The sequence below is a fragment of the Uloborus diversus genome, chromosome 2 (genome assembly GCF_026930045.1).
Source record: "Uloborus diversus isolate 005 chromosome 2, Udiv.v.3.1, whole genome shotgun sequence".
Taxonomy (NCBI): Eukaryota; Metazoa; Arthropoda; class Arachnida; order Araneae; family Uloboridae; genus Uloborus; species Uloborus diversus.
This window is the reverse complement of record NC_072732.1, coordinates 196,728,745-196,754,092: the sequence shown is the minus strand read 5'-3', so window position 1 is coordinate 196,754,092 and position 25,348 is coordinate 196,728,745. Positions and strand designations below refer to the sequence as shown.

The following is a 25,348-nucleotide window of genomic DNA, read 5'->3' as shown; positions in this document are numbered from 1 at the left end:
TTAATTTAGAATAAATTCTCACTTATGATTTCAGAAATTTTATTTGTTTTCAAATGTGTAAAAGTAAATAAATAAATAGAAATAAAAGCAAAAAAAAAAAAAAAACAGTATGAATATTTCACAATCAATAGCAGTTTAAAATGTACACCAAAATATTAGTGTCTTCAAAATTCACACACAAAATTCACATTCAAAAATCACATTAAAACTGCCAATAATGATAAAATGACATTAAATTGGAGTAAAAGGAAGTCATGTGATGCACACATCAGCTCATTTTATATAACTTATGGGGAAACTCCATGAGGGTAAATAATAATACATTAATGAGGGTCATTTTTGGGCACCTTTTAAACCCTGACAACTCTGGTTAGGTACCGGAAAAAGGTAAGCAACATTACTTTAATGTTTTCTTTACAGCTTTTATTCTTCGTCATTACACTGTAAAAAAAATCCGGAAACGTTTCTGAGTATATCGTGCAGCTGTGGTTCATGAAAGTTTCAAAAACGTTTCTGAGTATTTCGGAATCCTCTTTCTGTAATGTCCAGAAACGTGTCTGAGTATTTCGGAATCCTCTTTCTGTAATGTCCAGAAACGTGTCTGAGTATTTCGGAATCCTCTTTCTATAATTTTCAGAAACGTTTCTGAGTATTCGGAATCCTCTTTCCGTAATTTCCAGAAATGTTTCTGAGTATTCTGTGCAGCTGTGGTTCATGAAAGTTTCGAAAACGTTTCCGAGTATTTCGGAATTCTGCAAACAATTTTCAAAAACGTTTCCGAGAATTTCAGAATCCTTTTTCCGTGATTTTTTCTAAAACATAATTCTTTATTATAGTATTGCATACCATATCAGTTTCAATTCTTTCATATCTAAGAGCAATAATACAAGCAATTTTAGAATTATTCGTGGATTTTTTTTTTTTTTTTTTTGAATTTCTAATGACAAATAGCATGGTTAACAGCATAACATATGCACAGTTATAAATTTTTGAAAAATTATGATATAATCTAGTAGTTTCATTCCTAATCACAAAATCGTCGGGGAGTGGGGGCACCTTCTGAAAAGTGGGGATTGTTTGTTAAACAATCTTAAACTTCAGTTTTTCTCTCAATATTTTCAAGACAAAACTATCAACATATTGTATTTTTAATGCAGAACTTAAAAACATATCTTGTATCAAACTTGATAGCTTTTATCTTCGGATAAAATTTGACAGGACTTACCTACCCTTCGCGTTCCGGAATTCGTTCACCTCAAGTCAATTTCTCTGACGAACAAAGTGTACCGAAAAGTACCAACAGAGAAATTGATGAATTTAAATATGACACCAAGTCCCCCTGCTGGAACCATTCGGGTTGATTCTTCTGTTCTTGCCCTTTTCCAGCTCATCACAAATATAAATACTTATTCAAAATAGGTTACTGATTTTATTTTTACAGTGTGCGCAAAATGCATTATATATTTTATTTATTAAAACATTTAACTCTATTACATGATTATTCCATTTCATATATACGAGAATAACCCCTCCCCCACCATAAAAGTGATGGTGCACCCATAAAATGCTATGAAGCGCCCACCCCCCTTGAAAAAGCAACATCATATACATTATAAATCAAAGTATCACATACATTATAAATCAAAGTATCATATAAATTATAAGTCAAATACTTTAATATGGTGTAAAAATACAAAATTATTTTATTAAGTCTTTTTCTTTTTTTTTTTTTTTTTTTTTTTGCTTTTGGTAAAATTGAGGCTCGTAAAACGAAAAAAATGAAGACACTTTTAAATACATATATGTATCTATTTGTTAAATAAATTAATACACATTTAACTAATTTAAAGCGTTTCACTAATGCAAATATTTAAAGAGATATCGTCATTTAGATAATACTGAAGCACTATGTTCCTAATTACAAGAGATAGTTTTTTTTTTTACTTCATACAATCTAGCTACACTGTTTACAAGAGAATGAAAACATGCAACCTTAAAGACGAACTATCAAACCTGACAATTTGCATATTATAACATTTAATTCATAATGCTTGATACATAGCCAAATATTAACTGAGATTGACACATAAAAACAAAGTACACAATAACACATATTTAAATTTTTTTATAATCTTCAATTCATAAATTTTACAGAATAAAACTAGACACACTTGCACTTTAAATATGTGTTCTATGTAATGTAAAATATTTTCAAATTGCAATAGTTCACAACGAAAAAATAATGCTGAAGAAAATAGTTTTTTTTTAACGAGATTTATATGAACTAAATCTCTTTAAAGTAATAGAGTTGCAAAGCGACTTACCTATTCGTCGGTGGTGGTCTTTTGCAGGCTTTGGTCACCAAAAAGGTGATTTTTATGACAGAATAAAATTCTGCCAACAAAAATTACCCATTTGGTAGAAAGAAGAAAAGTATCCAAGAAAAAGTAAATTACCTACACAAGTTATGCGACGCAATGAATTTACATGGCGTCCTCATGGTAGTTATTTGGTTTTCAATTTCAGTTTGTATTCCTTCCGCGAGCATGCGTCGAGAATTTGCACTTCGTACTTAAAAATAAGTGACATAGCTTCAAATTCAATCTTATGACGATACATATGCAAGAAAATATAAGACTTTAGAATTATCTTCAGTGAATTCATGCGAGGAACAAAACTTCTACTAATCCCCTTGATGAGTTTTACTTCGCATACATGAGTCAGCACTTGTTTTCATTGCGTGCTTTCGAAAGTTTCAGTTTAGATTTGCTGCTGGACTATAAAATTGCGAGCTGCGCATGCGTCGACTCTTACTTTCTTGCTATACGGGAAACGTTTTTGATTATAGCAGAAAACTGCGGAGGGCGTACGAATCTGTGTATTACGGAAAACTTTTTTATATATTCAGAGAGTTTTCCGAGATTTTTTACAGTGTACGCAGACTGTTAAAGTTTACATTTTTAGGAGAGTGTTTTAAGGGGTATTTTCTTTTGGGACTCTTCCTCTAGGAGCATTTCATTGTACTTGGCAAGGGGGGGTGCACTACTGCTCTTTCCGGGGGGGGGGGGGTTAACATACATGTTCTAAACTCCCTTGAATCAGTTTATCCCCTGATCGATTGACCGGACTGCTATATCTTTCATTTTTCAAATTCAAAAGAATTAATTCCGCATGGTTATATCAATTGATGCACGTAAATTATAACAGAAATTATAATTTGTCAGTCAAAATTCTACGAGTAGTTTTATGTTCTAGTTCAGCAAACTCATTTCATTGTAGGGGCATACCATCGTGACTAACGTAACATTCGCAGCTGATTTTCTAACTGTTTTTACTTCAAACCGGGAGTGAAAAGAATATTTTTGTTGGTTTAATGTGCAGATTTGAAATGTACATTGTGACTATTTTCCATTTAAACCAGGAATTTGAAGCAACATGATCGCTGATAGTATTTTTTCACCAAAAGAGGCATTGTGACTAACGAAACATTTTTGCAACCCTGACAAACATTGCTTATGTTACGAGGCAAATTTTTCTTAAACTAACGCAAGCATTTAAAATTGGCAGATATATTTGTAACAGGTGAACAGGTAAACAATCTGTTTTAAAATATATAAATACAGCTGAATCCTTGTTGGCCTTTAAAGGTACTTTTACGAAAAGTTGTGAGTGACTAACGCAAACATCAGTAACCAGCAATGTATACATATAAAAAACTTTTTGTAATTTATCACTTGCTTTTACATTACTTTTACACTGTTTAGGAAAGCCTTTTTACTTCCTTTTACAAGAAAGGAAGCATTGTATTCGCGAAAAAATTTTTACTCAAGTCGATCCTTATTTCCAATTTGCTCGCCCCCGAATGAATAGGGTAGACCGACCAGTGAGTGAACACCACCCAGTGAATGGTGGTGTTCACTCATTTTTAAAACAAAAATAAGCTTCTAAAATTTTTTTTCTGAATCAATTCAATACAAAACCATTCTTTATTGACATTCTAAGCTATCTGACACCTGATTGGCTACTTTGGATACGTATTTTTTTACTGGAAAAATGTTCTCATTTTTACTACCGTGAATCGTTCTTTCTCTCTTTCAAAATAATAATGCTGGTTTCGTACTAGCAATTATTTTCATAAATATTATTTTCATTAATAAATTTTATTTTTCAACTCTACGAAAGAAAAATTAAGTATACATGTTTAGGCTATGGATTTAAATTGTTTCAGTCAATGCAGAATGCGTAGATTTTCAGGTAGAGGGGTGTTCAGTCACTGGGTACGAAAAATTGCGAAAACCCAGTGAATGAACAATGGCAAAATTTCTTTTGATTTAAAAAGAAATTTGAAGTTTCTTTCAGATATTTTCATTTTCGTACTTTTTTGTAATGCAGATAGTTTTATCTGCTTATTTATTAATGTATTTCATTATATATTTTATAATTTCTTTATTTTTGTTTTTGCAAACAATGCACTTTTTACTGAGTTTTATATTTTATCTATCTATATGTCTATCTGTATATTAACCTACCTACACACATCTATCTTGCAATATCTTTATCTCTCTTGATAGATAGACAGGTAGATGGAGAGATAGAGAAATAGAAATATATCTATATATATAAAGAGAGAGAATAGATAGGTAGATATGTATGTATGTTTGTATATAGATAAATAGATACAGGAAGATATAGAGATAGATAGATAAAAAATAAGAGGAAAATAGATATATAGGTAGATAAATATAGAGATATAATAGGTAGATAGATATGTAGATAGACTAATATAGATATAGATAGCTAGGTGGAGAGACTGATATAGAGATAGATAGTAGATATATAGACAGGTAGATAGACCGATAGATATAGATAGGTGAATAGATAAGTATATAGATAAGTAGATAAGTGGACAGATAAGTACATAGATATATAAATAAGTAGATAAGTAGATAAACAGAAAAATAGGTAAGTAGATTGAAAAATAAGTAAATAGAAATAGAAATAGATAGATAAGTAGATAGATAAATAGATGGATAGATATAGACAGTTATATAAATAGATAGACAGATAGATAAATAGATATAGATAGTTATATGGATAGATGGATCTCAAAGAAACTTTAGTTTCTTTTTGAATCAAAATTTATCATGTTACTGGTTCGAGGTGTTCATTCACTGGGTCGTTGTGCCATTTTTTCTTTAAACCCGTAAAAAAGTCGGAAGCGGTACCGTTTAAGTTCCCGCGTTTTTTTAGAGATATTTACATAGATCAATTAAAATGTTTTAATTATCACGATCTGTATAGTACAGAATTTAAAAATACTAGGATCTTTCAAAAATGAAATTGTGCTTAACTGTTCATTCACTGGTCGGTCTACCCTATTGATTTTTTTTTCAACCCGACCACACGTGGATACATGCTTAAGAACGTATAGACACCTGAAGAATCCATTTTGACGATCCCCGAGTTAATTACAACGAATTTTCTCGTGACATCTGTATGTACGTACGTATATGCGTATGTATCTCGCATAACTCAACAACGGTATGTTCTAGGAAGTTGAAATTTGGCACATAGTGGGGTCTTAATTATGCAACTTTTCTTTTAGTTGCATTCGGAAGTTTCAAAGGGGGGTCTTTTACATCTTTTTGCGGTAAAATCATTGTTAATTTCAATGTAAACTCAAGCGGTGCTATAATTTGGCAATATATCGACAAGCTTTTGGTCGTCAAGTTTTGTCGCCAACTTGGCGACAAATTGGCGGTTTTTTTGGTTTTTTTTTAATCTGGTTTCAAGTTGGTCATATTTAGAGAGTTAACCATTGAATCACATTAAAACTGCCACTATTGGGAAAAATTATCTGTATAAAACGGTTTCTTTGCTTCGGTTCACAACAGACTTGGAATGAAAGCATTTACAGTGTTTTTTTGCTCTCTCCGAGGCACAATTATCTTTAAATTGGAGTAAAAGGAAGTCATGTGATGCACACATCAGCTCGTTTTAAGTTGCATTACCGTTCTTTCTTTACTTTTTTTTCTACACTATTGAAAGAAATGGAATGGAATCGTTCAGTTTAGTTAACTCGGTTTAAATGTACCAATAAACAAATTACTAACTGAATACCATCATTTTTGGGCTAGTTAAATCCTAAATCTCTCTTTTTTTTAAATTCACTTTATACAAGTTGATAATTTCTCCAAATTCTGGTATTCTGCCAATACACTAGATATTGTCATAAGAAACTCCGCAGCACTTTTCAACGACAAATTATTTTTCAAGATTTACTGATTCATCGAACAAATAGTGTTGTACATCCTGAATTAATGTGTAATATAGAAAAACAAATGTTCAAACATTTTTTCAGAATTTATTTTAATTCCAAATATCACCGCAAATGTTCAAATTGCTAAATGATCATTTATGCATTTTCTGTAATATACAGCATTAGCGTTTGTCACTGTATCATGTAACATTTTTAAAGGTTTTCCAACGAGCTGCCATTACTTCATTTAAAAGATTAGTGAAGACATTTTTTCTTAAAAAATAGAAATTTTCTCCTTTGTTAAGATAGTCCTTCTATTTTCGTAATTCTTTAGGTTGGATTCTTGTATTGAACGTATATTCAGCAGAGTACTCATTTTGCTTTAGTCTTCCTTTGTAAACGAATAGTAATAATTCTTCTTTTAATTGGACGTATTTCTTTTTAGAGAAGACCTTTAAAAGAGCCTTTTTTAAGTGGACAGAAGGTCTACATTGTAACATTCATAGAGGACTTTTTCACCTTAAATATTTTTAATCAATGTATAATGTCTACTTATTCAAAATTGTTCAAGAAAATATACATTAAATGAAATCAGTTTTAAATACTAGCTGTCATTTTTGAAATGTTACGTTAGTCACAGCTCAAATATTACGTTAGTCACACCAATTATTTTCAATGTACTGTATCTAAAATAAATATTTTTTACTTCGTAAGTATATATGATACAGATGTAAGAAAAAGAAAGTGATGTTTGATTCAATTAACTGGTTTATTTTTTAAACAGAAAATAGTACATTTTCGTGACAAACGGCAAGGCAAATACTTTCAGCAAAATAACTAAACTAATTAACATACTTATGTTATGGTATATAAAAAAGAACAATCAATTTTATTGGGCCTACATCTAATCTTTTAGAATAAACATAGTTCTTTTTAAAGTTTGCAAAAAAATTTACACTGCGCAAGAAAACTTTGACGCGTGTTTTTTGCGTATTTTCTACAAGCTCGCACGTTTAGAGCCAGAAGAAAAACACCGAATGAAATTTCTACAATTTGTTACAGGATTTATGTACTAGAATGTATGCTAAATGATATGATAAATAACAATTAGGGCTTTATGGAGAAAACAATTCTGAGACTGAGGTTGACATTTCTATGGAATCTCCCTATAGTATAATCACTGCGTAAAATTTAATGACTTGTACACCTTACTAGCCACTTTTAATCTAATAAAATGCAAACAAATGTATACAGTACAAGCTCGTTTATCCAGACTAACAGGACCAAAGGTAATCCGGATGATCAAAAATCAGGACGATCTAGGAAGTATATGGATAAGCGAAGCAAATCCTTATATAGGCAGACTTGCTGTTCATTAAGACAAAAAGCCATAATTTGTAACAACATTGTAGAACTGTTTCCAAGACATTAAAAAATATCAAAACAAGTTTTCACATAATTTCTCAACAGAAGATTATTCCACTGTCTTCTGGCCAAACAACAGAGTTGTTTGAAAACAGCACGATCGTCTAAACGTTTTATCATTACAGTTGAGCTGCAATGGTGTTTGCTAGATTACCTTATTTTTTGAACAATCTTTACAGGAGCTGTACAATTAATCATAATTAAAAGCAAATAATCGCCGTACTTATAGTTACTATCATAATTTAAAGTTATCTATGCGAATATATTAATTTTTTTAATAAGGCAGCCAATTTGATCCGGATAATTTTAGATCTAGATAAACGAGGGCCAGATAAACGAAGTTCTCCTGCATTTCTGCCCTGAAAGCATACACCTTTTTGTATACTTTTTAATTCAAATATAAAACTTTGCTTTTAACGTTTTAGTTTGTTTAAAGGTAGAGCTTTTTTTAAAGTTCCATTTAATAAAAAGCTTCAATTTGGGGGGGGGGAGAGATGGGGGGGGGGGCTGGAATTGCCTCATTCTAATGCGTGTGTACATTTTTTGCATTGAACCGAGTAAAAATACTTCCATAACTATGTAGTCATGGATGATATTTTGTGGTATAATCAAGTATCGTCAAGTAGTTTAAAATGACGAGCGTGAACCGTAGGAGAATAAAAGAAAAAGAGTAAATGAGAGCAATAGTTCAGAAACAAATTTTGTATGAAATTTTAATTTTTATACCAGGACATGTTCATTAAATCTGTGTATTACCTTCTAATAATTTTTCCTGTAGAAGTGGGATATTTAAAAATTATACTTATTCCTTAATAAGTTTGAAATTTTTATTCTCATCTTTCTTTTATAGTGTTAAAAGTCCGGTGCAATTTCCAAACTTTCTTTAAATGACGACACAGTTCTTGAAAAAAGGACAGGAGATTTACTTACAGTTATGTCCAGGAAATGTAGTTGCAACTGCTAAATCAACCATAGCAATTAGGCAAATATCAATTAACACCGTAAACGCAACGGTAAAACACGTATTTACATCAAAATACGCAATAACACAGCGCGAAGCGCAACGAGAAACGAAATTCAACAGTTAGAAAGCAAACCAACTAACTCCTCCATTCCCAAGACGACCGGCGGTTTATACCGTTCGAAGAAATATTTAGAAAATCCTACAAAGTTCTACAAATTTCTCATATCTTCTTTTTATTCCAAACACAAAACTTATCGTTCAGAAATGGGTGGACCGTATACTTCAGTCGAAAGTTAGGGGGTTGTATGTACATTACAAGAAACTATTGCCAGGTTACGTTACTAAGATAATTTCAGATGAAAGATAATGGAATAAACGCCAAATTTAGCTAGATTACAACAATTAATCACAAAAATAATTACTGTTTACAGAATTCGTAACAATATTTTGTTTTTCAAATGCGTATCTTCTTATTCAACCGATTCTTTTAATAGAAGAAAAATATTACAGCTTTTTTAATACACATGTAAAAGCTCTTACCGAAAACAAAGTCTCCTTTGAGAAAAGCATTTTTTGTTGTCTCAATAGACGCTTCCTGTATTTTTCCTCCATTGAAATATATATCAACTGTGCCAATTGTATAATTTATTCCAACTGAAAAATAAAATAAAATTTCTTTCATTTTGTTATACAATATTTTAAATTCTATTTAGGTAAAACATTTTTACACTTGCTGATATTTGGGAGAAAAGCCACAGTTTTTTTACAAAAGGTTTTAATTATACACTGCTCGACACTGAAAATGCAACACCGGGAAGGAGAGGTCAGAAAGTAATGTAATTTCGAAAAAATACAGAGACAACAAGGAATAATAAATGATCTCAATTTCAAAATGATAGGCAGAATACAGAGCGAGAACGGCGTTGGCTCAGTAGGATGTAGGACCACTGCGGACAGCGATATACAAAGAAACACGACTAGGCATAGAGTCAATAAGGTTGCGGGTGGCGTCCAGAGGGATGACTCTCCATTCCCTTTCAACCATTTGCCACAGTTCGTCTTCTGAACGAGGCAGGGACAGAGGCTGCAAACGGCGCCCAATCACATCCCACACATGTTCGATTGGTGACAGGTCAGGAGATTATGGTGGCCAGGGAAGCATATGCCTTGGCGAGCATGTTGGCAGTGCGATCACTGTGTGGTCGGGCGTATCCTCCTGAAAAATTGCATTAGGTAGCCCTTGAAGGTAAGGGATTGCCACCGGCCGCAGCACATTATCTAAGTATCGTTGGGCCGTTATTGTACCTGAATACATTCGAAATAATTTCGAATTGCTCTCTAATAACTCTTGCTTAGTATTGTCGTGAGCAGGTAAACAGCAATATCTGCAGAAAAAGGTGAGTTTTGGAGATATATGAAGAAACGCGTTTTTTTTTTCTGGATTCAACATTACCGAAAGGGAAATGTTGGAATTTGACGTTTGTTTCACGCTATTTTTTCAGCGGAAACCAAATAAGCAAGCTTGTACATTAAATTTGACGTACAACACATGACAAAAATTCAAGAAAAAATGATAATAAATAAAGAAATGAAAGTAAAAATTAAAAAGTAAAAATTTATTTGAATTTTGTCATCTTGAATTCAAATTATGTTTTTCGCAATCACGAGTGTGTGTGTATGTAGGCGTGTGTGTTTGCGTGTGGGGGGTATGTGTGTTTGTGTGTAGGGGTATGTGAGTGTAGGCATGGGTGTTTGTGTCTGTGTGCAGACATGAGTGTTGGTAGTTGTGTGTATGAGTGTTTGTGTGCGTGGGGGCGGGGTATGTGTATGTCTGTGTTGACGTATGTATTTGTGTCTGTGTGCAGGCATGAATGTGTGGGTAGTTGTGTGTGTGTATGTGTATGTGTGTTTCTGTGTAGGTGCCTGTATGTATGCATGTGTGTATGTGGGTGTATGTGTATGTATGTGTTTGTGTATGTATGCGTTTGTGTGTGTATGTGTGTGTGTGTAGTAGTGTATGTAATGCGCATGTATGTAGGACATGGAAGCAACCTGGAGACGGTTTTCGCTATAGGAGCAGCATCGTGAGGAGCCGGTCGGCGGTGATGCTTCCAGAGAGTGCTGGCGGGAAAATAAAATGATAGCACATCAAAACAGTCAAGTGAAAGCAATAAGCAATCGTGATTGCTCAATAAAAAAAATTGCAGTTACTGCCCTTTACCTGGGTATTATGTATATTACTGAACAAGTGATATATGAAGAAGTTCAAAAATGTGTGCTGAATGTTCAAATGAAACCATACAAAACTAGAAATTTCCACCTATATCACGCTTGACCTTTCTCATAGATGATGTACAGGGTGTCCAGCAAAGGACTCCCTGGTTTCAAAATTAAATATTTCAAAAACAGAGGATGATATTGGAATAAAATAAACGGTATGTTTATTGTGAAACCCATAAAAATCATATACAGGAATACGGAAATTAGTTTTAAAAACTGCCAACAGGAGGCGCTGCAAAATATAATTGCAACAGAAGTCTCCATAAATAGTGCTGTGAAGAGGTTTGTTCATTCAGCAGCAGTTTAGTCTTTCAGATATGCTCACATATACGCTAGAAATTATCCTTGAACCTCTTCGCAGCACTATTCATGGAGATTTTTATTGCAATTACAGCGTGCAGCGCCACCTGCTAGAACTTTTGAAAACTAATTTATTAGTTCCTGTATATGATTTTTATGGGTTTCACAATAAACATACCGTTTATTTTATTCCAATATCGTCCTTTGTTTCCGAAATATTTAATTTTGAAACCAGGGAGTCCTTTGCTGGACACCCTGTAATACCACATTTTATTCCAATATGTCAATTGGTATGGCTTTGTTCAGAAAGCATGCATAGTCAAAAACGAGCTACAGTAAATATATTAATAAACAGGAAAGAACTTACGGAAGGGAAGACATTGGCCGTCGTTCGTGTGAATGGCTTGAACACAATCTGCATCTCCAGGATCCAGTCTGTCATCTAATGGCGTGAACTGGGTTAAAAGGACGCCGTTAGCATCAAGAGCTTAATAAAGGGGGGAAAACAAAGATATACTTTGACAGAAGCAATGCTTAATTTTCATTTACACGATTTGAGTAGCTTTTTACCTATGTAAAGATGGATTGAATTTGATGTCCACGAATATAGCAAAAGTTACAGCAATATTATACTGTGAAAGTGTGTTATGTATAGAGTGGTCCGAAAGTAGGCATACCCCCTTCTCCTACCACACCCTTTCCTTTCAACATTAGTCACAGTTGAATGTATTTATACCCAGTTATCTTGAAGTCCTAAATATCATAAGCATCGGTAGAACACCAGTTCTGTCGTAACACAGCTGGATTCCACGTCATGTTCTTGTACATGTTTTGAGGCCAAAAAACTTTGAATTCCCAATGCTCCGCAAAACATGTGCAAAAACTTGGTGTCGAATTTAGCTGTGTTATGACACGGAGGGTGTTCTACCGATTTTGATGACTCTTAAGACGTCAAGGTAACTGTATAACATAGAAATAACTTTAAAAAAATGAAAAGAATGCTTGGATAAGCTCACTTTCGGACCACTTTGTGCAACTGTGTTTTAATTTTTTAATTCGATTTTTGCTCATTATAAAAAATTGAAAGGAAAAATGAAAAACACGTATCATTTAAATAGTTATAAACTGTCATTAAAATTCATACCCCCAAAAAATAAAAAAATTTTAATGAAACGTATGTAACCATTTTAATTCACATAAATTGCTCAAATAAAAGTGCAAAAGAAATATTCTTACTCCACTGAATAAAAACCTGCAGTGCACTAAGTTGAATTCGAACGCGCTTAGGTTTAGCTGTTGCAACTTTTTATATCGTTGTGCTAGGAAAGATGGCTGATGAACTAGAAGTCGAATCAAATCACTTTCTTTCGTAATAGGTAGGGTAAGCGAGAATTCGCAAGCAGTGAAATTTTTACTGCTTGTCTGTTTTTTGCCGATCATATCTACTACTAAATGAAGAAGTGTGCTGTCGGTTCCAGTTCATAATATCTCCGTAGCACAACTATAGAACTGACATATTTAAGTTATAAAAACATGAATTGACATATTTTGGTGTACTTTGAATAATTTTAGATTTTAAACACTAATTCGTATGATACAAATTGAGTTAAGCACACGGTTAAACAATTCTTTCTCTCTCTCATTTTGGCCAGCAACACTAAACAAATTACTTAGGTCCTAAAGTTCTATACATTAAGAACTGTTTATTGGTACCATTCATTAGATGGTCTGAGCTTTCGTCATACACCCAAACCACTAATATAAGCTCTCTGAATTGCTCTAAGAAGACTCCAATCAACTTCTAAGGTTTCTCGACCAAGGTAAACTGATACCAATAGTATAAAACAACACTATGCGTAGAGCAATTGAAAAATGTAATTAACGTTACTACTTTTGCGCTTTATGTTTCTTCTCGATCTCAGCTTTATGGAATTCATTGTTCTTAGGTTCTTTTATATCAAACTTCATTTTAATTCTGAAACATAGGTAAAATTTCTTTCTGTCGCTATTTATAGTAGAGTACAGTCTCGTTTAACTGGACTAATTGGGACCAAAAGCAATTCGGATGATCGAAAATCCAGGTATTATGGGTAATAATCAAAGCAACTTCTAAATTAAGCCGATTTACAGTTCATCGTGACAAAAAAAAAAAAAAAAAAAGAGCTGATGTGTGTGTGCATTACATGACTTCCTTTTACTCCAATTTAAAGATAATAGTGCCTCGGAGTGGGCAAAAAACACTTTAAATACTTTCGTTCCAAGTCTATTGCGAACCGAAGCAAAGAAAAGGTTTTATACATATATTTTCCCAATATTGGCAGTTTTAATGTGATTCAATGGTTAACTCTCTAAATAAGGACTAATTGAAACCAGATTAAAAAAAAAAAAAAAAAAAACCGCCAAATTCATCACCAAATCGGCGACAAAACTTGGCGTCCAAAAGCTTGGCAATATATTGCCAAGTGTTTGCCAAACTATAGCACCGCTTGAGTTTACAGTGAAATTAACAATGATTTTACCCCAAAAAGGTGTAAAAGACCCCCTTTGGAACTTCCGAATGCAAACAAAAGAGAAGGTGCACAACTAGACCCCACTTGAAGTCTATGTGCCAAATTTCAACTTTCTAGGACATACTGTTCTTGAGTTATGCGAGATACATACACACATACATACGGACATCACGAGAAAACTTTTTGTAATTTACTCGGGGATCGTCAAACTGGATTCTTCAGGTGTCTATACGTTCCCAGGCATGTATCCACGTGTGGTCGAAGTGAAAAAAAAAATCAGTATTCATTTGGGGGCGAGCAAAATAGAAATTTAGGCCGATTTTTGAGTGAAATTTTTTTTCGCGAATACAATACTTCCTTTTTTTGTAAAAGGAAGTGAAAAACTACGTAGAATTATTCAAAGACGTTATAATGCACCAAATATTTTTTTAAACCAAGAATCAGTCGGTCCAATGTCCTTTGAGTCAAACACGTATTACGTTTAAACAAACCGCGATTAGTCTGACGCTTTATCACTCATAGTTCAGCTGCAGTGGTGTTTGTTATATTACACAGTAGACCCTCGTTTTATGCATGTTTATTTTACGCGGTTTCTATCATACGCGGTTTAAGATTTGACACCTTTATTTTGTTTTACGCGGATGAGTTTCGATTTTACGCGGATGCGGCATTGCGGAACAGATAAAACTTTCCCCTTTTTCAAAGTCTCAACTCCTGAGATTGCAGATAACAAGTAATAAGCAGCATTTTGACGTGCTAACGAACGAGCTTTTGCAACAGATTTTTTCAACCAAAATCTTTCACACTGAAAATTTTGAGCCATTCCTAGACAATGGCAAATGATCTGAATTATTAGTGAAGGGAGATTCGGTCATGAAAATAAAGTGAGTGATCATGAAAGTGTTAATGCCCCACAAAGAACAACTACAGAAAAAACTTTTTTTATGGTAAGGGGGCCAATATATTTACATAAACAGCTCTTTTAATAAGCACTAAGTTAATTCATGTTTTCTTTATACACGTTGTGGATATGTATTGTACTAAGTACACATTAAACATTTTATATAAATTTATCGATCACTAGAATGGATTTTTTTTTCATCTACGGAACTTAACCCATATGTTAACACCATTATTAAGTCTCAATTTACGCGGTTTCTTTTTACGCGGTATTTCCGTGGAACATAACCACCGCGTAAAACGAGGGTCTAGTGTATTAACATACTTTATTGTTCAATCTGTGCAGGAGCTTTACTTTTCAGCAAAATAAAAAGCAAACGATCGGCATGCTTATATTTATGTTCTTTCTATGATAGCTACAAATTTTATCTGGATAATTCGAAGATTTGGGTAAATGAGGGCCGGATAAACGGAGTTCTTCTGTAATTTTTTAACGGTGTTCAATATCTTTTTTCTAAATACTTTAAGATAAACTATTAACTTTTAAATTAATCATATCAGATGCATTATTGTGTTGTACTCGCACTGTCCTCATGTGGCAATAAAATAAAAATCGCAGTAACTATCTTTTTGTTTAGTTATGCAAACGTTAGTATGCGCATACTAAAGCTCTGCTCATAGTTCGAAGAATTTATTTAAAATATAAAAAAATATTAATAGTTTTCCCCGTTATGTGTTTGAGCCCTAGTAAAATTATTTTACTCCTCATCTTGATTTATCAAAAGGTTCTGGTTGGCCTCTAAGAAGAGGTATTGAAGACAGTATTGCTTTTACGAGTGTTTGAAAAAGTATATATGCAGGGATTCCGTCTTACCGTTAATGATTGAAATATGGGTTTCCTGCCCTAGATATCCACATAAATGTGCTCCGTAACTATGACCAGTGCATGAAAAATCTTTATGGGTGAGATTAAACTTTTCCTGAAAAAGAGCACAATATTAAACAGCTTGACACCAGTAATTAATCCACAACTAAAAGATTCGCCAATATTTAATTTACAGTATTAGCAATATAGCTCAAGTGCAGCTGAAATGCAAATTTACTAACTTTTGATACAATTATTTCAAAATAGATCTCTTGTTCAGAAATTGGAATCTGGAACCCGGTATGTTCACAATTTTCAATTTATTCTTCATGCCGTTAGAAACTGTACCAAAAAAAATTCAGCTTATCAATCTCTTAAATATACAGGAAATTTTAGTACTAAATACCAACGTTAATTCCTCTGAACTAACTATACAGGACGTTAAAAATTTCGCACGTAGAAAATAACCCAAAAACTTACAAAATAACTGTAGGAATTGCTTCGTAAAACTAATTCAAGACACCGCAGCTACATAGAATCTCGCAAAATCTTTTATAATCCGACCTTTAAAATACACATGCGAATTTTTTTTTTAATTTTATTCGGATAAGTTCTCATTTTACACATACGAAACTTTTCAACTTGCAACAAACAACCATACTCTTGCGAGAGAAATTTAGACAGAAAGTTTACACGAGTATCGTTGTTTTAGCTTTTGAAACTGATCATTGAAACCCTCTGTCACTCATGGAATTCACCAGAAATTTATACGAACGTTTTACTTATTCCTCTAAGCATTGGGTACTTTAGATGCTAGGAAACGTAATCTAATCTCATTTTTTTTAAAATTTAGTTTGGTTTTACTGTTTATAGTTAAAGAATAAATACGTTATCATACAAGAAACGAGCTGATGTGTGCATCTCATGACTTCCTTTTACCCAAATTTATTGTCATTTCTAGATTACTGGCAATTTTAATGTGGTTCCATAGTTTACTCTCAAAATAACACAAACAGTGGCCAAATTAAAAAAAAAAAAACAATCGCCAAATTTGTCGCCAAGTTGACAACAAAACTTGGCGACCAAAAGACTGGCGATATATCGCCAAGTGTTTGCTAAATTATAGCACCACTTGAGTTTGCATTGAAATTAACAATGATTCCCCCCCCCAAAAACAGCAAAAGACCCCTTTAAAACACCCGACTGCAACTAAAATGGGAGGTGCACAACTAGACCCCACCAGGAGTCCACGTACCAAATTTCAACTTTCTAGGATGTACTGTTCTTGAGTTATGCGAGATACATACTCAGACACGCACATACAGACGTCACGCAAAAACTCGTTGTGATAATTTCGGGGATCGTCCAAATGGATATTTCGGGTTATACGTTCTGAGGCATATATCCACATGTAGTAGGGTTGAAGAAAAACCTCGTCATTCATCTGGGGGTGAGTAAAATAGAAATTAAGGTCGATTTTTGAGTGAAATTTTTTTCGCGTATACAATACTTCCTTTTTTGTAAAAGGAAGTTAAAAAAAAGGGGGGGATAGGCACATACTTAGATGAAAAACCATTTTGTATGCTTCAAGTGTAATCAAACGGATTTATAAATAATAAATTGAGTTTATATTTCAGAAACGAATTTAAATTGCTATGGGATAAGCCAAAACAATCAAAGTTTTATAAAATTGTTCTGCCTACTTACCTTCAAAATATCTATTACAGCAGCAACTTGTTTAGCAACATGTTTGGCGTTGTAAAAAGTGTCCTGTGGATCAAAAGTATTTCCCCACATCCAGTCAATTAAAAGCATGTTGTAACAACCTTTTTTCAACATTTCATTTTTTATTTCCTGAAAAATATAGGTAACAAAAATATTTCAATAGTATCGGTAATGAGGTACGGCTTTCTAAACTTATATTTAAAGACAAACTAAGATATTTCACAGCATGATGTTTATTTTCATCCACACTAAAGCAAAATCCTGGAGTTATTAAGACTATCTGTGTAAGCATTTTGAGAAAATCACTAGATATAAAGACAATGAAAGTTCCTTAAAAATAAATTCACAAATGCAAGCATAACGATGCAAATATAAGATATGTTTTCAATGCTTTGCAGCATTTGATCAGACTTTTCAGTTCTAATAGTTTTCTGGATACACTGTGTCATTTTAAATTCTTTTAAATGCATTGAGAAATTTCAATAAAGTTCTGCGCAATTCATTCAGTTTCATATAGAATAGAAAAAAAAAATCTTGAAAGTTTTCTGGACATAATAAATCAGGTTAAAGCCAAAGCATATTCTACCTTTGTTTAATGCTTTATTCATTGTTTTAAAAAAGTTTACCGCTCAAAATGTACTTCTGCGATATGGTGAAAGCTAAGGAAAACGCTCTCGAGAATGATTGGAAATCGTTTCGCTCGTGTAGAAACGTGGTCGAGTATGTTTTGAAGGTAGACTAACGGGTTTGACATGATTAGTAAACGCTTAGTGCAATGTCTGTGCATTATACAGGGTGTTCCGTTTTAACCTGCAAGACCTTTATTTACGCAACGGTTAGTCCTTGATGTGTACTTCCAATTGCAAAAATATTCAAAATCAGGTGCAGAGTTAAGATATTTAAAGATTGAAGCAAAAATAAGAGTAAAAAAGTACAAAATTTATCTTTTTATGGGGTTCCTAGGTCCCCTAACTAATATTCAGAGCAATAATTTCCTTTCAAAACTATTACTGACACAAAAAACTTCACATTTGTGCGATCAAAACTCAAGGAGATGTTCCAGTCAAAAGTTTTAAGGGACCACACCGAAGATGAGATTGGAACTTATCGCCCTTTCAGAAGAATGACAGGTCGTCGAAGTGAAAAAACAAAGCAATTATATTTATCATTGTTATTCAAAAATAAATGCAAATGTTATGCCGTGATACGCAAAAGCACACTACAAAACCTGGAACAATTTGAAAAACCACACTCTATGAATACATATAATTTTAAACACTTGTTAACAGCTATATTTTCCCATAAAAGGTGTTATTGACGGGGACTGAAAAAAGGTGTAAGTCAAAAAAAGCTGCGTTTCATATCTCGGGGAATATTGGTCGTACCAATTTTAAACTTTTTGTGTTGGAATTATTTTTGAATGGAGATTTTCCCTAAATACTAGTTAGGGGACTTGGGGCACGTATAAAAAGTTAAAATTTTTATTTTTTGACTCATTTTAATTTTTACTTCAAACTTTCAATATCTTAACTCTGCATCCAAATTTGAACATTTTTGCAATTGGAAGTATACATCTAGGACTGACGGTTGCGAAAATAAAGGTCTTGCAGGTTAAAATGGAACACCTTGTATAAGTTAAATAATGCCACTGGTCTTGAAGTAGTTCTTTCGTTGTATCAACCGATGTACCAAAAAGTTCCAGAATAAACATAGGAGTATTAAAAAATATACTGCCGTGGATAGGTAAACGGCAGTATCTGCATAAATTAATTTTCGAGGTATTTGAAGAAATGTGTATTTGATTCAATACTAACCATAGGGAAATGTTGAAATTACACTTTTTTACGGGCCTTTTTTTCATCGAAAAGCAAATAAGCAAGCTTGTGCTAACGCACAACAAATGACAAAAACGCAAAAAAATTAAAAATGAAAAATTTGCAGCTGTTGCTTTAACCTGCCCACGGCTGTATAGTTTCTGGACGGAACGTCTCTCATAAAGGCCTAAAGTAATACACATCGGGTGAGAAAGCACACCCATCATTCCAAACAGTTACTTGCTTTTCCATCGGATGTTGTTCACGTAGCCATTGTTAATAAACATTAAGTAAAAAATAGGTGCTGTTGAATCGAGAAGTTGGACTTTCAAATGTAAGTCATGTCATTTGATTATGGAGCTTGAACGATAAAGTGAACTACTCGATAATTAAAAAAAAATAATTAAAAAAAACTCTTGTGAGAATGAATCATTGATTTATATATGTATAAACTTTGTATTGATCCACGAGTTGTTTAAAACTATTTCCCGATAATCCGTTTCTCGTAGCCCTAAAATGGAACAATAAACGCGAATCTAACAAAGTCAACAGTTGATGTTAAACTTATTAAATATTTATTGTTTTAAAAAAAGCCTTTTATATTTATCTTTGTCTACACAGAAAAAAAACAAAGCGTAACGTAAAATAAGAACTGATATGCTGAATTGCAACCATGAAAATTAAAAGATGTTACATGTGTATTAGGTTGCCCCAAAAAATTTATAAACGACTTTTAAGCCGCACACTCTATTATATTAAATTTACAATTTAGGTACCTCAGTTCCTCCGTGGATGCTTCAAAAGAGGAATACAAAGGCAGCGTATAGTGATATAATTTTGAGCCTTATCGAGTACCATACCTTTTATATTTTGCTGAAACCATGTTTTAAATATCCTGGAAGTAATTAAAACTTAAAACGGTGCACCAAATGTTAATTAGGTAGAAGTTACAATAACTTTATGGCCCAAGCACACTATTCAAGATTAGTGTAAACGATCTTTAATTCTTTATTTATAAGGGTGTTTCCAGATAATATCCACTTTAATTTTTTTCTTGTCAAAACCTATTCAGCAAGCGTATATTTCATTAAAACTAAAATAAAAAAAAATACTTACTCGAAAAACAGCAAAGTTGCATATACCTGAAACGAATCCAGGTATTAATATATCGGTTCTGCATTTTGGGTTGAAAAGAGTTTTTGGAGGCACAGCGTCGGGACACTTATGGAATAGCTCGGGGGTCTCTACGTTATTTGGAGTGAATAAGTATATGTGCGTAGTTGCTTTTGTCATATTGTTATGAGACATTGCCAGTTTAGGACGTGCATCAATGAAGTCAGTAGTGCAACCAGGTTGTTCCATACCGTAACATTCAAAACGGGTGGACAAAGTGTCTTCGAAAGGATCTCCACCTGTAAAAGAAGTGTCTTATGAAAATTCTGTGTCCCGTTTTTACTATTTTAGAAGCTATATTATCGAAAACTAATAGTGAATTAAAACTCAAAATAATAATAAAGAAAGAAAGAATGAAAATATCCAGATCTGACACTCATTTCAGTTTTCACGTCTTCAATTCAAAAAATGTTTTCGCAATCACGAGTTGTGATACGACCTTTGGCTTATTGTTTCTACAAATGGAATGGAAATGGAGAAGACATTCGCACCACTTATATTATGGCTGGTGCTTTTTTAGATTAGGTAATACAATTCATAGTATGTAATATTAATTAGAAAAATAAACTAATTAGGATGCTGTATTAGGATGCTCAGGACTTTTTAACCTCAAAAAGACCCATGATTTAAAAAAATATATATTATCCTTACTTTTCTGAACAGTTCAGAACCAGACTTTTAATGATCGTCAAAATACTTCCGAAGTTATTAATAGAGTAGCAGGGGCTCTTTACGTTGGGGACCATTGTGAGTTCTAACTTTAGACGCGTTTTTATCAAAACGTAAATTTTCTGCTTGCATCATATTTGAACAAGATCTTGTTCTGTTGCTCTGAAATTTTGTGTACATACTTTGTGGGACCCATTCTAGGACTTATTCCTCAATTTAAATAAAACTAGTAGAACAATATTTTTTAAGGACAGGTTTTACATCACAATTACGATTTTTATACAAAATTTTACTATTAATTGTTATAAAAAAATTAATTTTTTATGAGCTGAAAAAAAAAGTATTTATAGCGTCTTACTGTGACACTTGGCTGTAATTTAAGCCAATTTTAGGAAACATGCGCCCATTATTAAAGTCAGAACCATGCGCGGAGCAAAGTATTAACTTTTCGCAATTTGCAGAAAAATCATATTACGTTTTGCATCATGGTCTTAATCATTTTGGATGAAAAATAAATTTGAAGGAACTATATTACATATTCATATGTGTATTTGTAGTCATAAAAAAGTCAACTTGCCGAAATAGTTTCTTAATTAGATTAGAATTTTTGAAAAGAGAGCTGTTTTCGCATGCTGGTCAACGCCGGAAAAGTACTGACGACCAAACGGCACGATCTTGAGGCTCACAAATTTGGACAAAATTCTAGATGTAAGTCCATCCCTTCTAGATATAAGCTCAGATAAAGCTATTTGACAGCATAGGCCGTTGTTTGGCTGCAACGAGGGTCCAAAGTAGCTAGTTCAGCCCCAGAAATGTAATGGCGTTTCCGTTTAAATTTCAGACTTCGACACTATTGTCCCAACACATTTGGCATCTTTTATTTGTACAACGACTGGAAGAAAAAACACCTCTTTATTGATTGGAGTTATTTAAGTTACTTGAAAAATCGAAACGATCTTGTATTTTTGCTTTTTTATGTGCCATGTTGAATAAATTGTAGCTTTTTCTCCTCTCCCACTTTTTGCTTATCATTGTGGAATATCTTTGATGGCAGACGATAAATATAAAGTTCATTTGAATGTTTTCATTAGCAAACGATAAATACTTTTTACTAGCAGATAATCAATATAAAACAAAAATTAGTTTCAAAGATTAGTTTCATTTGCAAACGATAAATATCTTGTAACTATGTATGTTATTTTGGCATTCAAGTTATTGAAATTTCAAGTAGTGTCCAATTTAAATTTGAGAATCACTTATTAAAAATTGATGTTCAACATAATTATTTCAAAGGACATTTAAAGAACGAAAAACCATTTACTTACAACTAGTTAAATTTTCTAGTTTCTAAATCAGAATCAGGAGTGAAAATTGAAAATATTTTTAAAAATCTTTCTTTTACACTAAAATGATATAAAAGCATTTTATTTCACAAATAGAAACTGGCAACAGTTAAGCATTTTGCATCATTAAGCTTTCTCCTTGTCTGCCAACAATGGAATCGTTCCCAATCGCGTGGGTTTAACCCTCGCTTCGTAGAAACTTAAAGTATCAGCACCCTCTAAATATATCAATAGGTAAGATTGAAACTTTGAAAACAGGGGTCTTGGGGGAGATTTTAAGTGTCGGAGAAACAGCGTGGACATCATCGCGTGAAGAAAGGATTATAATTGTGTTAAAAATTTGTTAGGATTGTAATGGTATTTAAATTGGGGGGGGGGGGAGGGCTTCAATTGCACTTTGAAATCTGTGTAACTTGGAAGTTACAAACACATTCCTGTTTTAAGCAGAAAAATTAGTTTTTTCCATTGTAATTAATAAATTAAATCCGCAAGTATTGTTTTAATAACAAAATATTATTAGGTTTGATTCATTTGCTTAAACACAGCTTGGTTATATTCATCAAAGAAACAAGCACAATTATGTTTTCGATGATTCTTTGTCGTTAAATTTGGTTACACATTGTAACTTACTATTACGAACTAACTCAGATTGGTGATTTGCCACTTTTTTTAATCATAAGTGACTAGTCACATATAATTAACCAGAATGATCGAATAGATTTCACCTTCATAAATCATTGCATTAACTTTGACTGTTGTAACGTAGTTGTGCGTAAACTAATAAAAAAATTACCTATATTATAAATGACTACACAGTGTACATAGAAAAAGACACACATTGTAAATAACAATAGTGTGATACAGAAAAGTATTAAAGATAAAAGTTAAGTTTGCCAAAGTTAAGAATTAGCCACTTAACGGGTGTTTGAATTGTTGAAATCGTGGTCCAGGTACTGCTTATGCACTGACTAATGAAACCCAAAACTTTTCTGATCACTTCAATTTGTATTTGGGCACATTCCTTCTCAATGGTTGCTTCTAACTCATCGACTGTAGCTGGTTTGGTGCTGCAAACATTCTACAAATTATGCCACCGCAGAAAAATATCATCAGGGTCAAATACAGAGAAAAGTGGAAGGGCGTATGGGATTTGGTATACGCCCAAAATGTCGCGACCAAAATGTCGCGGGCCAAAATGTCGCGGCCAAAATGTCGCCGGTCCAAAATGTCGCCGTCCCAAAATGTCGCCGTCCCAAAATGTCGCCGTCCCAAAATGTCGCCGGTCCAATATGTCGCCGGTCCAAAATGTCGCCGTCCCAAAATGTCGCCGTCCCAAAATGTCGCCGGCCCAAAATGTCGCCAGTCCAAAATGTCGCCAGTCCAAAATGTCGCCAGTCCAAAATGTCGCCAGTCCACAATGTCGCCGGCCCAAAATGTCGCCAGTCCAAAATATCGCCGGTTCAAAATGTCGCCAGTCCAAAATATCGCCGGTTCAAAATGTCGCCAGTCCAAAATGTCGCCGGCCCAAAATTCGCTAGTTCAATTGGTACGAAAAATTTAAATGTACGTCGATGCTTTTCAGCATAAAAGTTGCGAAAGAATATTAATTGCCTTTCAAAGTAAGTTCCTTCAAAAATTCCAAACGTTTTCTCCTGTCTTAATTCGTAAGCATCAGATTAATTCCAGAAAATTAATAGTTTTCAGAAAAACATACGTTTTTCTGTATACTATTAAGAACGTAAACATGCGAAAGGCTGCTGCAACGGATTTCTCTTTCTCGTTTAATCTGATTAATAATAATACTCAAGATGTAAAGCAAAGGATCAAGATGTAACGCAAGGATTCAGACAAAAAATTTGTATGGAAGTAAAACTAAACTGTTCTAAAGGCGAATGAAAGAATAGTGAGGCGCTATGTGAATATGGCAAGAGAATAGGCGGTTTGTATTTTTTGGCGTAATGAAGTAAAAACAAATAACTCCTTCACTCTAGCATATTATTACCTTAGCGACAAGTCAGTAATTTAGGGGATCAGGCGGAATGGCCCCCGACTTTGAATTTTTTTTATACATACAAGTGGAAGTGCTTTTTATAGCAATCCTATGAAATTTGCATTGGTTATATGCCCGTTATCCTCCCTCTCTCCTTTCACTAGAAAAATTCGAAATCACGGGCCAGGGTGGAAATCAAGTAGAAAGGTATCTTAATGAAATTTAATTTTCTCATAGATTTTTTAACATCACCCTAAGAACTGTAAAAAAAAAAAAAAAAAAAAAAAAAAAAAAAAAAAAAAAAAAAAACCGTACGTTTTCAGTGAGATATACGTTGGTTAAAGTAAGATCAAAACTGTTCTGAGACTTTTTCTGGAAATGAAACTGAAGAAGTTTAACAAGACTGCTCGAGACCTTCCTCTGAGAGGACATTTGTATGTCCTTTGCGACCGGGATTTTGGGACAGTAAAACAAATGTTTAACAGAGATGACAGATTATTGCCGTGGAAACTCTGTCTTATGAGTAAAATTCTGAAATTACGTCGAAATCTTCACCGTCAAATCTTTTGAAATCAATGAAACCCGTAATTGCTAAAACAGGTGTCTTTCACTCAGATTTTTAAAAACGACTCTACGCGATGACAAATATTTTCAATTCTCAACATTCATGAAATTTATATATTCGATAGAACATCAAGGGGGACAATTTCAGAACAGCTATTTTATTAGAGGTTTTCAAGAGGATACTTTCATGCTTGCGAAGTAGCGCTTGTCAGCTGAATCACATTTTCCAATTTTAAATAGAAAAGAAAAAATTTCACAATGTAGGGTGAAATAACTGATATCAATGAGATTATTCAGATCAATTTTGACCTAGACTTATTTTTAAAATGAGTTTCAAAAAGTAATAGTTCTAGCTCAATATAGCTTGGTAATTCAGAAAGAAAAGAATACTGATAATAATAATAATAAACAAATAAGTTTTCCCCTCTCAGAAAAAAATGCTGTTTTAATTATTGAATTTTTACTACGCAAATTGTATAAGAATGCAAACTCAGTTTTTATTTAACACCCACGCTAGTTAAAGTGCTACAAAAATGAGAGGAATACACGGCTAATTTAGATTTTATT

The 25,348-nt window shown here is 33.2% G+C and overlaps 1 protein-coding gene across 3 annotated transcripts in view; it reads right to left on the bottom strand.

Annotated features, from left to right (window-relative positions):
• The window catches only part of LOC129217608 (inactive pancreatic lipase-related protein 1-like), a 35,873-nt gene that overhangs the window by 7,010 nt on the left and 3,515 nt on the right, over nucleotides 1-25,348 (bottom strand). The window contains exons 2-6 of one of the 3 annotated variants that reach the window (XM_054851934.1): nucleotides 20,159-20,454; nucleotides 17,211-17,357; nucleotides 15,513-15,618; nucleotides 11,596-11,715; nucleotides 9,189-9,302 (exon numbers count right to left, since the gene is read on the bottom strand). In XM_054851934.1, coding sequence (XP_054707909.1) covers nucleotides 9,189-9,302; nucleotides 11,596-11,715; nucleotides 15,513-15,618; nucleotides 17,211-17,357; nucleotides 20,159-20,454 — 783 coding nt within the window. The remainder of the gene's footprint in view (nucleotides 1-9,188; nucleotides 9,303-11,595; nucleotides 11,716-15,512; nucleotides 15,619-17,210; nucleotides 17,358-20,158; nucleotides 20,455-25,348) is intronic. The other 2 variants (XM_054851935.1, XM_054851936.1) reach the window with 2 other exon arrangements.